The sequence below is a fragment of the Pseudopodoces humilis genome, chromosome 7 (genome assembly GCF_049639895.1).
Source record: "Pseudopodoces humilis isolate 2021_Gansu_Grassland_sample_001 chromosome 7, ASM4963989v1, whole genome shotgun sequence".
Classification (NCBI taxonomy): domain Eukaryota; kingdom Metazoa; phylum Chordata; class Aves; order Passeriformes; family Paridae; genus Pseudopodoces; species Pseudopodoces humilis.
In genome coordinates this window covers 39517215-39530646 of record NC_142206.1, presented here as the reverse complement: position 1 = coordinate 39530646, position 13432 = coordinate 39517215, and the positions used below count along the sequence as shown (strand labels likewise).

The 13432-nt window shown below is 38.3% G+C and overlaps 1 protein-coding gene and 1 long non-coding RNA gene across 2 annotated transcripts in view; both read left to right on the top strand.

Annotated features, from left to right (window-relative positions):
• Positions 1-169: 169 nt before the first annotated feature.
• Positions 170-2292, top strand: LOC148184010 (uncharacterized). The gene is made up of 3 exons (XR_015773017.1): positions 170-326; positions 1162-1205; positions 1967-2292. It is a non-coding gene; the product is annotated as an uncharacterized LOC148184010 (long non-coding RNA).
• Positions 2293-2427: 135 nt separating this feature from the next.
• SEC23A (SEC23 homolog A, COPII component) overlaps positions 2428-13432 on the top strand; it is a 28036-nt gene continuing 17031 nt past the window's right edge. The window contains exons 1-9 of the mRNA XM_005520281.3: positions 2428-2603; positions 6028-6269; positions 8036-8093; positions 8349-8435; positions 9614-9850; positions 9943-10022; positions 10956-11100; positions 11439-11597; positions 12387-12502. Of these exons, the coding sequence (XP_005520338.1) occupies positions 6049-6269; positions 8036-8093; positions 8349-8435; positions 9614-9850; positions 9943-10022; positions 10956-11100; positions 11439-11597; positions 12387-12502 (1103 nt within the window). The 5' untranslated portion in view covers positions 2428-2603; positions 6028-6048. The remainder of the gene's footprint in view (positions 2604-6027; positions 6270-8035; positions 8094-8348; positions 8436-9613; positions 9851-9942; positions 10023-10955; positions 11101-11438; positions 11598-12386; positions 12503-13432) is intronic.

Genomic DNA, 13432 nt, shown 5'->3' with positions numbered 1-13432 from the left:
TGCAAAGTCTATTTAGATCTGATATTTCAAACTTCTAATGTAAGTTCAAAAAAAAACAATGCTTTTTTTTTAAATCCCTGCAAATCTATATTTCAGTAGTTCTAAATAAACATCTGTCTTAACTCCTCCTCTCCAATGGCTTTTGTTTGTTTTAAGGTGTTTCCAAACGCACCTACGTGTACCAGGGAGTTTTATTTCTGAAACCCGGATCTAACGTCCTAGTTGACTATGCAACAACTGCAGTCACCACTAGAAATAAAACCTGCTTAGTTAACCTACCATAATAACTCTGGAAAGGCTGACTGATGATCAAGACAAAAACTTTGGTGAGTACAGCTATATAAAGTTCATTTCGAATACTTTAGTAATATTCAGAACTTATTTTTCCTTTTTGTTGTAAAGTCCAGAACTATGAACAGAAAGAGAAGCCACAGATATAAAAATACTTTAAATATGCTTTATATCATTAGATTAATTTTTCTGGAATTTTCCATTGATACTTTTTAAACAAAGCAACATATTTTTAATTATTACAGATAGTCTTCCACAGGCAATAACATTGTTCCTAACATATCTTATCAACAATGCTGATGCAATGGCTATTAAATATGATTTTCTTAGTGGAGAAAGAGGAAAATGAAACTGGAAATGTATTGCTGCTTAGGTATTAAGAGTACTTTTCCAAAGAAAAGATGAGCTGCATTAATGGATATGCCCCATTGGCTGAAAAAAAACCAAAAAACCAAACCCAAAAAAACCAAACCCAAAAAAGCCCCCAAAAACAACAACCGCCCCCCCCCACATTCTGCATTATGAAAAATTAAAATGCTTTCAATCTGCATTCTAGATATGAATATGGGGAGCTAACAAAATATTTTCTTATAATGAGTACATGAGTTTATATCTATTTTCTATTTTTTTTCTTTCTCCTTGATTTTCTCTCTGATTCGCATCATCATAACAGCTGCAAGACTTTTCTTTAAGTTTAGAGCATTGGATTGAGTTATTATGTAATGAAATTTAGTTGTGCCGAAGATTAATTAAAAATACTGAATAGCTTTTATTTGTAGTGAGCTTTCAGAGTACTATATTTTCCTATTTTCCCTTCTTGTCCTTTGAGTGTCTTTAAATGTCAGCTGCCTCTTTTTCTCTTATTTATAGAGCTCATCCTGCAGTTTGGACTTCGGGACTTGCCTCTTTTTAAGGTAATTTTCTGAAAATGTTTCACAAGGTATTTGAATAGTTTTGAAATTACAACACTGAGTCACTTTCTGTGCATCTGTTTGAAGTTCAGAGTGTTGTGGGGTTTTGGGGTTAGTCTTATTTTTCTTTTTTCTTTTGAGTTCAGAGTGAGGATGTTGCATGTCATTGGCAAGCTCCTACTTAATACTCGACAAATGGCAGTGAGATTTGTGGATGAGGAAATTTAAAATCCGTCCTGTAAATTCTGCTGTTGTTTAACTGTCCATGTTTTTAGACTGGAGAGGACTGGTAAACCATACTGGAGATAGTAATGGCAAAGAAATTCTATCATAATCACATTTGACATATAAGAAAAGAGAATAAGGTTGTTTTAGTAATTCGTATTTGCATTCAGGTGGTCACAGAATGTTTTCTGAGTTGCAATGAAGGAGGGAAGTCAGTCAGCAGAATGTTTTTCAGTCCTGCTCCATGTCTGGATTAGTTGCAGTAAGACCTCTCAGGAAAGACAGAGGTTACTGTTCTGGCCTTTCATGACAGGCTTGTTAAAAACAATTATTGAAACTGAAGAGTCACTATAACTTGAGTTTGGGGATAAAAAGCTGACCACACTAACAAAAAACCCAGATAAACCCATACAGCAGTGGCTATGTGATAGTTACTATAGACAGTAAAAAAACGTATTAAATATTTATAAATATGAGATAAAGGATGGTTTTAGGCCAAAAACCCCAGGAATATAATTTCAGTATATTTTTTTCCTCAGGCACTCAGAAGAAACATGTAAACAATCTTCCAGATTAAAAAGTTGCCATAAGTACACATGGTGGAAGATAAGAACAAGCAGGGTGAGCTCAAGGACTCCCGGAAGCCCGGCTGTTTCAGTCCACGGAATTTCAGAGAAATTCCGTGCCGGCCAGAGCAGCAGCGGCCAGAGCAGCGCAACCACCGCCGGGCCGCGGGCAGCCCCGGTACCAGCGGGCACAGGCGCAGCACGGGGCAGCCGAGCGCTGCGGCGCGGAGAGAAGGCAAAACTACCCCCGGTGACCGGGATGCCTTTTTTCCTGAATGGATTTGGGATTGAGATGCAGACGACCGACCTTCAGAAGAAGGACGAACAGGGCAACGAGCACACAGCCGCGAGCAGGAGCTGTCAAGGCGACGAAGAGACAGTCAAGAGCGGCATGGCTGCGGCCGGCCCCGCGGCCCTGGCTGGGGAGGCCTGCGGGCTGCCCCGGGGGCGGGGGAGCGGCGGAGCTCAGCCCGCCCCCGCTCTCTGCCCCTTGACGTGGCGCGGACTCTCCCATCAGCCATGTTGATGCGTCGGCAGCGCCGGGGCGGCTGCCAGCGGGCGGGCGGGGAGAGCGAGCACAGCGGGAGCAGCACCGACGGCCAGGACGCGGGTGAGCAGGCAGGGCAGCACCGAGGGGGCAGCGCGGGGAGTCCGAGCCGGCGGAGCTGGGGTGCCGCGGGGAGGAGAGGCGGCAGCCCCGCTCCCCGCGCTGGGAGCCCCGGGGCCACCCCGGGCCGCGGGGCCCCGCACGGCTGCCGGGCCTGGAGCGAGCGTGGTGGGAGCTCCCCGCGTCCCCTCCGTGGCAGTGGGGGATCTCCGGGTGCCCGAAACTGCTCTCGGGGCCCCCGGCCGCCTGAGGGTCCGGGGCTCCCGACGGCCGCTGGTCAGCGCTGCCCGCGGCCTCCCGGGCAGGGGCTGGTTGAGCTCTCTTCCTGTGCAGCGGGGAGCGCCCGGCCGGCCGGGGCTGCCGGCTCTTCGGTAGGGCCGGCGGGGCACGGCCTTTCCACGGCCGAGGGTAAAGGGCGGCACTCTCCCGACAGCACTTGTGGTGCTCCTGTCCCGGAGCTCTGCTGTACCTACGCCGCTGTGCCACTGACGGGGCTGCCTTGCGGTATAGGTAAAGCTACAGGAAATGCAGGCCCTGCTGCGTTTGATTATGTTTCGATTTTTAAATTAAGATGGGTTATCACATACTGTGGTTGTTTAAAAAAGTTTTTTTTCATTGAGAGGTCTGAGAGAGCAGATTTGGAGGATGACTGCGTTTGAGTGGTGAAAATGTTAGCAACTTGTTTTATGTAACTATTTAAATTATTCTGCTCATGTATTTTAGTTTCTCCTTGGAACTGAAATAGATTTGTATCTGATACGTGATTTGGGCATAAAAAAATAACTAAAGGTTTATTATTAATCTCTTTTACCAGGTTGCTAGTGCCTAATAAACTGAGAGAATAGATGTGTTGTAAGAAAAGTGGGCAGTGAACTGTACTCATTTAGTGGTAGTTAAACACATGGTACTATGAGGGACTTCGATCTATCTATGCTGAAACTCTCACAATGCTGTAGAGAAAAATGTTTTGCTATTTTTTTGTATACGCATGCAAGGATTAGGGGATATTATTTCAGGGATATTCTGCATTGGGGCATAATTATCTGTGATGTATAAACGCTTAAAGGTGCTAATAGTCAACTAGTGACTCTCAATGCAATTCAAGGGTGGCTATATTTTTGACACACAGTGGAGATTGTCATGGTGCAGGATTGCAAGGTACGTTCAGCCTTAGCAGTGGGAGGGAAGAGGCAAACTAGAAAAGACTTCTGTTTTTTTCTGGATATACTAATTTGCAGCAAAGGTAAAGCAGTGACACCCCAAAGTGGGAACTTTTGCTGTTCAGCTGTTCTGAAAGTCCCTTTTCTGAGGTTTTCTGAGATGAGCAGTGTGTATTTTGTGGCGTTCAGTTGTCCAAAATTTGGTGTGTAGCCTGTAGGCCAGGTTTGCTGTTATTTTAAAATGCAATACATTTCCACACCTATCTCAGAAAATGTGTCTGCATAGCTGTAACAATGGTACCAAATGTAACTTGTCAGACCAAGAGTTCCACATTTGATGAATGATGAAATAGGTAAGCATTATTGGCTCTTGAAAAGGAAGAAAAGTATAGGAGAAAAGGTGGAGGAGAATGTGATTATTAGCCACTTTTTCCTTCTGAATAGGAAATACATGCTTAATAGAAAATGACAGTATTTAACTCAGCAAATTCAAAAATCATTTATGTATCTATGTGCACGTGATTAGTCACTGTACACTGGTGTTTGTACATTGCCCTTTAAGGAGCAATAACTGGGTGGTAAAAGTAATATCCATGTACAGCCATTTCAAACATAGCTAGAGTAAAATGTGGAGAGAACACTTTGAAGTCCAGGACAAATGTGTGACACGTTGCAGTGTTTGGAGCTGGATTTTGTGAGTCTACAACTGCTGCCAGTTAATGGCTGAAATACCCTTAAGTTGAAATTTTCTCTGTCTTCTCAGGAAATAATTTTTAAATTGAGAGATTATTCTGTTTATGGTTATAATGGAGACAGTTGCATTGTGCAGATTCCTGCATTAATACCCCATTTTTCAGAGATAATGTTCCTTTAACTTTTCTACAAAACATGGGTGGATTTTGATTTATTAGGAGAGAAATTTCTTAAATTCTATATACTCTTCAAATTCCAGGCTGTTATTTCCTCTCTTAGCTAATTTCTCTCTCTGATTTCTCTGTAGTAGTTACAACTTACAGACAGTCTCTCTTTTGCTCAGTTTTGTCCTCTGCCCAAAGGCTTTGCAGAAATTTGAGTGGAACTCCCTCATGCTCCCTGTGTTGTAATTGCCATGATGTGTTCAGATAGGAGCAAATTTGTTCCTACTGTCAGTAAGACATGCCCATTAAAATATTGGCAGTTGATTATTTCCTAAGGATATTAACTGTGAAATTTGGCACTTTGCTTTATGTATTTTGTTAATCTGTTTTCTTAAAAGTTACAATTAGAATAAAAGCATTAAGTTAGGCTATAGTTTAAAATAACTTGAAAAGTTTTTGGCTATCATAGAAACTAAAGGTGCAATGCCATTATAATTTTGATAGATAGAAGTAGGTTTTGGTAAATTGAGAGTTTCTACGAGTCTCCTGTAATGTATGTAAGGTCAGAACTAAGAATGTCAGTGTACTTATGAGAATTCGTGATTTAAATTCCAATTCAGGAGGAATTTCTAATAGCATTTCTAGCTATTAGCAACATTTTTAATAGCTGTTCATTAACTTTGTACAGTATAAATTGAGACCTAGGAGTATTTCTACTTCCTCTTAGGTGGTAGGCTTTTACAGTAAATCCTTAATTATTAGGGAGTGTGAATTCAGATATCATAGTTGCTGGAAAAACCTGTGCTATATGTACTTTAAAGGTACTGTGTAGCATGCAGCAGATAGTCAGCAGTAGTGTGTATAAAGCTGAGGAGTGCTCTTTGCTGACTTTACCAGTTGTTCACAGGTACCTGTTGAGCTTTTGTGAGGCGTCTGTGCTCCCCAGTCCTCCAGCTTCCAACTAATCATAGCAGAACATTTTGAAAGCCTTAAGACAATGTCCAAAATGGTAAATTTGAATTCAAAGAATTGTTGAAAGGTGCTTCTTTGTACATAATGTATTGGAATATGGCGCTTGTTTTTCTTAAAAAGTTATTTCCTAGAGTTGCTGTTGGAATATACTCTTGTGGAATGTCATGTTACTATTCCTTTATGTTTGCATGTAGGCTGCATCATGAGATACCAAAAATACGGTTAAGAAACTCTTAGAAAATTTTATACAGCAGTATTTTGTTTTTCCTTAGAATTCTGCACATTGCTTTTAGGATTTAAGAAGCTCTATTCAGTGTTTTATTGACTGTCACTCAGTTACAGTATTTGGATGTGTGACTGTCTTTACGTGCATTCAGCATTTAGTAGTTACAGGTCTTTGCATGGCAAAATTCTGCTGATGGTTATTTTTTATTTTAGTGTTAAAGAGAGAAGTCGACCATGACAACCTTCCTGGAATTTATCCAGCAGAATGAGGACAGAGATGGAGTTAGATTCAGCTGGAATGTTTGGCCTTCAAGTCGTCTTGAAGCTACAAGAATGGTAGTCCCTGTGGCTGCCCTCTTCACACCACTGAAGGAACGGCCAGACTTGCCTCCTATTCAGTATGAGCCGGTGCTGTGCAGTAGGACCACGTGCCGAGCTGTTCTGAATCCCTTATGGTAAATCTAATGCATATTATTGCTCCAGTACTTTGTCTTAGAGTCTTGAGAACAGTGCTAGCTGAACTGTGTGAAAGATCTGGCATATGGAAGTTCAAATGCTCCTCACGGCATTGTACAGCACAGACTTACAGGCCTTAGAAGGTTCTGCACATAGATTTGCATATGTAACATATTCACTGAAAACATAGCTTTCATTTAATTAATTGTTTCAATGTACTTAGTGTTGATTAGGTATGTTACTTTTCTGCAACTATACATCTTGGAAATGCCTCTAGAAAATGACTTGGGTAAAAAGTTGCAATACTGTATCTTTTGAACAGTTGGACCCTGATATAGTTTAATTTCCAATGAATTGAACTATGTTTATTACTGACATTAGTTCATTTGTGGACCAAAGCAGGTTATCTGTTTTAGGTTATCAAAACAGAAGATGATAGATAACATCAGAAGTAGGCACGAAGGAGGGTAGAAAGGTGTTTAAGCTTAAGGGTGGTATTGGCACAAGATCAAATGATTGTGGACTAATCATGGATAAGTTTGGGTTGGAAGCAGAGGAGGTGTTTCATATGTCATTCCTGTCATAGAGGTATGGAAAAGAGGCAGAATGATTTCTACGTTGGAGTTTGATAGGCATTGGAAGGATCCTGATTGATAGAGATTAGACATGATGTCAGATAACCTGCAGAACAAATTTAATGTTATGAATGTCTTGTCCCTGCTTGGGAGAAAAGAGAGCTTCAAAGCAGATGTAAAATTGTGTTTCAGTATTAAGCAGCGACAGTGGCTGGTTATACTGGGAGTCAGATCTAATTGAAGTTAACTTTATTTTTTATTGGGGGCTGGAAGAAAAACAATGAAAAGAAAAAGTTGTAAAGGGACAGATGCTGTCATTACAGTGAACTGTGTGCATTGTTCCTGTGTTGTATGTACAAATAATGACTGGATTTTTTTTCCCCTGAAAGGGTGGTTAGGGACTCAATCTGAGGAGATTTTAGAAGCCTATGTAGCACTTTGGGCTAGGTAATTTGCAGCCCCTATAACTGGTAAAGATAATTAGATAGCAATAGATCAGTGTTTTGTTTACAGCATGCTGGGACTTACCCGAAGATTTAATATTTTAAAAAGATTTTTGCTCTTGTAGACAGGAGAAGATGTACTAGCAGGAAGTGTACATTGAGAACTGTTAAGGTGACTTGCCCTTAAGATATGATTAGGACTTTAAGACATCTCTGTGGCATGAAGATAGAACTTGCATTTTTTATTTTAACTGTCTGAATACTAATAAAAATGTAGACAAAAGGAGGTAGTCTTGTCATTTGAAAGCAATGCTGTTTTTGTTACAGAGATAGCTGTCATGTTGGGACCTGTTTCTGTAGGGCATAATCTATATTCAGGCTAGTCCCACAATGGATAGAGGCAGAAAAATATGAAAAATTCAATGGTAGGGAGAGTTAAAAAGATTTTTTAAAACCGTGGACAAAGGCACTAATATAGGTGCCGAGTCTGTATTTTTAAATTTCTTATTTGCATCTTTTTCCTGAAGACCATTCTTTTTCCCTAAACACAATAATTTGCCTGATGCATCTGTGTAAGTCTCCACTTATTTTCAGTTTGTAATGTGGGTATTTAGGAGAAAATGTATTAGAATGAGTCTTCTTCAAAGTCAGTGTGTTTTTTAAAGTTTTAAAGACATATATTCTAGGGACAGTGGAGGAAAATGAATTGTTCATGCTATATAAACTTTTCCTGTTGTATTTTTATAGCCAAGTGGATTATCGAGCAAAACTCTGGGCTTGCAACTTTTGTTACCAGAGAAACCAGGTAAGAAAATGAAACATTCAGCGTATAGAAAATATTTTTACAAGGTGAAATGAAAACCTTGATTTTTCAAATTATAGTTGCAAACTGAGATTGACAGCAAGAGCAGAATTGTGCAATTGGTTCTTCAGATATTGCACTGAGATTTTTTTCATAACAGCAATAGTGAATATCTGTTGAAAAAAGTCTGATTTTTTTTCTCCTTTGTAGAAATTGTAATCTTATATTTATATTTAATTTCTGTGCTTTTATTTGCAGTTTCCTCCTACTTATGCCGGCATATCTGAAATGAATCAACCAGCTGAACTTTTGCCTCAATTCTCCAGCATTGAATATGTAGTACAGGTAAAATCATTAAATAGAATATTGAACATCTATTGCCTTGCAATGTACAAAAAGAATAAATTTTGATTTTACTTCTTTACTCTATTTTAGTGACTGAGTGTTTATGTGCTTGTTAGTAGATAGAACATTGATGCCATCAGTTGGAAAAGGAAAACATGTTATAAGAGCATTAGGATGGCTAATAAGACTGGTTTAAAAAAAAAAAAGAAAAAGAGAGTTCTCCTCTAAAGGTGATACTTCTATTAGGTCTGGGTTTTTTTTACAGTGAATTTAATTTTTGTGTCAGGAGGCTGCTTACCTCTGTTGCTTGATGAAGTAATTTCAGTTCAGATTTGACTGTTCATTCACTTCTCATTAATCATTTGAATTTAAGTTTGTATTTGAATGATGAGTAGTTAGTTCTGATGCTTTCTGTTTTAGAGACAATAGCTGATACATATTCAATCCAGGTGTTTGATTTTTAATATTCATCCTTTTTCAGGATAGAGGTTACTTGAATAGAAATAAAAAATGGACCTTAATCTCTAAATTGCAAACATTTTCAATTGCAAATTTTTAACCTCCAGATTAATTTTTGAGGATTAAAATTTGTAAGACCTCAGTGAGGCAAATCATAATCTGAATCATCACTGAAGTCTTACAAATTTTAATGAAAGGAAGAGTGAATACTGAGCAGAATCTGTACTTTCTGCCAATTCTTGTAATGCAAAGGAAATGGAATGTTTGCTCATAGTGAAGCAAAATTAGTTTAGATAGAATAAAAAGTACTAATGATCTCTAGAGTGAATTAGGAGGTGAAATACTGTGGACTGTCATCAGGTTAGAATATTTTATAATTGTGAATAGCTTTATGACTGTTCTGTTCACTTGGAGCAATAAAAGCTCATTGTATGTTAAAAGATGTATGTAATTGGTTCATGCTTTAAAATTACCTGATGTCATAAAAAGATTTATTCTTCTGTAGTAAGCATTTCCTTTTTGTACAGAGTTCACTTTGGTAGGGGTTTTGTTCTGGATTCTGATTGCTAATTGAGAAAGAGTTAAGTTAGATGGAACATTGACATTACTGGTATGATGAAAATTAAAACTTTTACAAGATGTATCTTTCTTGTTAATTTTTGATCCTTTAAATATTGCAGGACTTGTTTTTCATATGATTCTAATTTTGTTTCTCAAAGCGTGGTCCTCAGATGCCGTTGATATTTCTTTATGTTGTGGATACATGCATGGAAGATGAAGACTTGCAAGCTCTGAAGGAATCCATGCAAATGTCCCTTAGTCTCCTGCCACCAACAGCATTAGTAGGTCTCATTACCTTTGGCCGAATGGTGCAAGTTCATGAGCTTGGTTGTGAAGGAATTTCCAAAAGTTACGTCTTCAGAGGAACAAAGGACCTCTCTGCAAAACAGCTTCAGGTAATGAACAGAAACAAACAAAGAGAAATCATTAAGGTGCTAATGGCAAAATAAACAGATTTTGTGATAAAATCTTATTTATTTGGCTACAGGAAATGCTGGGGCTTACAAAAGTAGCTGTTGCACAAGTCGGTCGGGGTCCTCAAGTGCAGCAGCCACCACCTTCAAACAGGTACTCTACTTTAAACATCTTAAAACATGTACCTTGGCTTCACTGATGTACTGGAAAACCTAGGTTTCATGACCATTAAAACAATAAACTGACGGCCAAACTTCTTGGCTAGGCACAAATTTACGAGTAGACTGTTCTTTCCTGCAGTTTGTATTGGGAAGAATTGACTCAATTGGTAGTAGTAATATTATCTGGATGATTTTTGAAAGTGCTTTGAGATGCATGGTATAGATACATTACATAATAATAATAATAATAATAATAATAATAATAATAATAATAATACTTCTGTTGATTGGTTTGCCGGAAAGCGTTAATAGATGCTTTAGCACCCCATAGGCAGATACCCAGTTGTGCCTTCCCTTTTTCTCCCTCTTCTATTCCTCTTCCCTCTCCTATTCCTCTTTCCTTTCCTTTGGTCTCTCATTTGGAAATCGCAGGATGGTATTTGATTTTCCTTTGTATTTCACTGTGCCATAGAAGAAATTTTTGAAATTACTGAGACAGTTTTGCTATCTTTGCCCTCCAAAAATTAGCTGTATATGTAGACTGCTTGCAGCAGCATGAAAGAGATCTTACCATGTTAATTTTTCTCCTGATGTTTGATTGTCACTGAAGTAGGGAAATGTTTCTTTTTGAGATTCATAGGTCATTGTCTGCTCTGTTTTTTTGACTGGGTAGGGTTCTTTCTGCATACTGGTGGTATATCTCTAGGTCTGCCAGTTTTGCAAGCTCTTTGCTGAACCTCTTGAGTGTGTATATAGTAATTCCAAACTACTTTATTTTGATGAAAGCAGAGACACTGGTCTGAATTCAGACCAGAATCTAGAACTAGACGTCTCAAATACATGTCTAATATATTGCTAGTGAGCAATCGATAAAATTTTTATTTAATAATTTAAATCTAAAGTACTTCCATGTATTTATTTCCAGATTCTTGCAACCAGTGCAGAAGATTGATATGAATCTTACTGATCTTTTGGGTGAACTGCAACGAGATCCTTGGCCTGTTCCACAAGGAAAGCGGCCCTTACGTTCTTCTGGAGTGGCCCTATCTATAGCTGTTGGACTCCTTGAGGTAAAAGGTTTAACTACTGCTGTGCTAAACATAGATCATTTTCTTGCACAAAAGCTGCCACAATCAATATGTAAAAACTGTACTAATTGATGTGTATTAGATTTGTAGAATGATTCTGATGGATATTGTCCCTCACATGCATAGAATTTAGTAGACATTACATATTTTAATAAGACAAAAAATTGAGACTTTGAATTATTGGTAGATTTAAGTTCTGGGAGTGAAAAAATGCAGTTATTGTTACAATCCTATCAGTGTGATAAATACCCACATATGTATTTCTTTTGTTCAGTTTGTAGCAAAACCCAGTGGTTTTATTTGTCTTTTATTTCCTGCAGTGCACTTTCCCTAATACTGGCGCACGCATAATGATGTTCATCGGAGGACCAGCCACGCAGGGACCTGGAATGGTGGTAGGGGATGAATTGAAGCTACCTATAAGATCATGGCATGACATCGAGAAAGACAATGCAAAATATGTTAAAAAAGGTACTAAGGTAAGAGATGGTCATAAGATTTCAGACATATTCCCAGTAAGTAAACATTTAAATTTCTGGGCACTGTAAAATGCTGTTAGTAATAGCAAATGTATAAAGAGGTGGGAATTGTGTCATTTTGTTTACCTGGCTCTGAATAGTGGTACATCTCAAGAATTCCTTCAGAAATTTCAGTATATTGAGTTAGGACTTGTCTAGCTCACATTAAATTTGTTGGAGTGTTTCTCTGATGTGACCAAGTGGTATATCTAGTGTTGTAAGGCTGGTGCTTCTAAGACAGGTGCTGAAAACTGTCTCTGTAGCTGGGAAAGGATTAGGCTGTAGAGTATAGTCATATCTAATGTAATTTAAAATGTACACTTGGGTTGGTGAACTGCATCCAAAACCTGTTGAATTCACCTTGACTGATTATAATGAGAGCTTAAACAATTAGCTCAGTTGCGGGCACCTCTCATTGTAGACATTTGAGATTAGAATAGTAAATTCAGTTCTGTGCTGGATCTAGTACTAAATGCAAAGTTTAAAAGAAAGAAGATCAAACTAATTTTCTAGTTTAAATAGCAACCACTGTTCTCTTTAGTGGGACTCAGGCTCTCAGCTGATCAGAAAAAAAACCCCAAGTATTGGAAATTCCAATCTTGTTAACTATAAGAAAAATATACTTTTATGTGAATAGAATCTGATCATGTTGTTTTAGAAAAAATTTGTGAGTTTAGGATTTACTCTGAAGATGAGGAGAGTTCACATTGTAAATTGCTATTGTAAACTGTATTTTCATCTTGGGTTTAGCATTTTGAAGCCCTGGCTAATCGAGCTGCAACAAATGGTCATGTTATTGACATATATGCATGTGCATTGGATCAGACTGGTCTACTGGAGATGAAGTGTTGTCCCAACTACACTGGGTATGTTTGTGTTTTAGTAGTATATGAAGATGCAGTTTAAAATTGTTTAACAGGGAGCACTTGCAAAGAATGTTCTATTTAAAAAAACCCCATAAATTCACTGATAAACTGTGATGGTTACATTTGTACCGGAATTTTGGAGTATCTTGGCCTCTGGCAGATTTGTCACCACAATTTTGGGTTTAATAGGAAGTGGGTTTGCTGTTTTCTTCTAATGTGATCTTTTTGAGGCTTGAATAACATGGATATCTTTTAATCAGACAATTTATCAGATACACTGTTTCTGTTTTTCTGTGTATATCTGTGTAAGTGGCAGGTTTCAGTAAAGATAAGGACCTGTCCTTATTTTTCATGTTCTTCAGAGAGGTACAAAGCCCTCTGTTATTCTTTCTGTCTTGTTTATGCCATTCTTTTATATACTGTTGTTTATAGGTTCAGCTGGTGGTTTAGATGACTATCAGGTGCAGGTCCTGAGTTTCAGGCCAGCTTGGCCATGCTAATCACTGCTTCTCTTTGGAGCTGTGTGTATAGCCTTAGCTTGGGAGCTTTCACTGTTCAGGGTATTTGTGTTTAAATTTGATTTTACCTGCATATTTGACACCTGTTCCTTTTCTGCATCAAACTCAAGTTTTGTTTTTGTTTATATTGTTCTGCTCTTTCTCTCTGCTTCTGTGACTCACCCTATTTCTGTAGCCTTAATGTATAGTTTGTTTATTTCTCCTACAGCTCTTCTGTTTTGGTTTTGGTTAAATCCTGCATACAGGGAGCAATTTCTGATTCTATACATGTCTATTTTCTTCTGGTTTTGAGTATCCACCTGGAAACTTCTTTTGGGTATAATGTTTGACCTGTTGACATATTTTACTAAAAGGTTTCAATTAATGTTTTTTGATGACTGAAAATAGTATCTCCCATTACTATTTTCTAAAG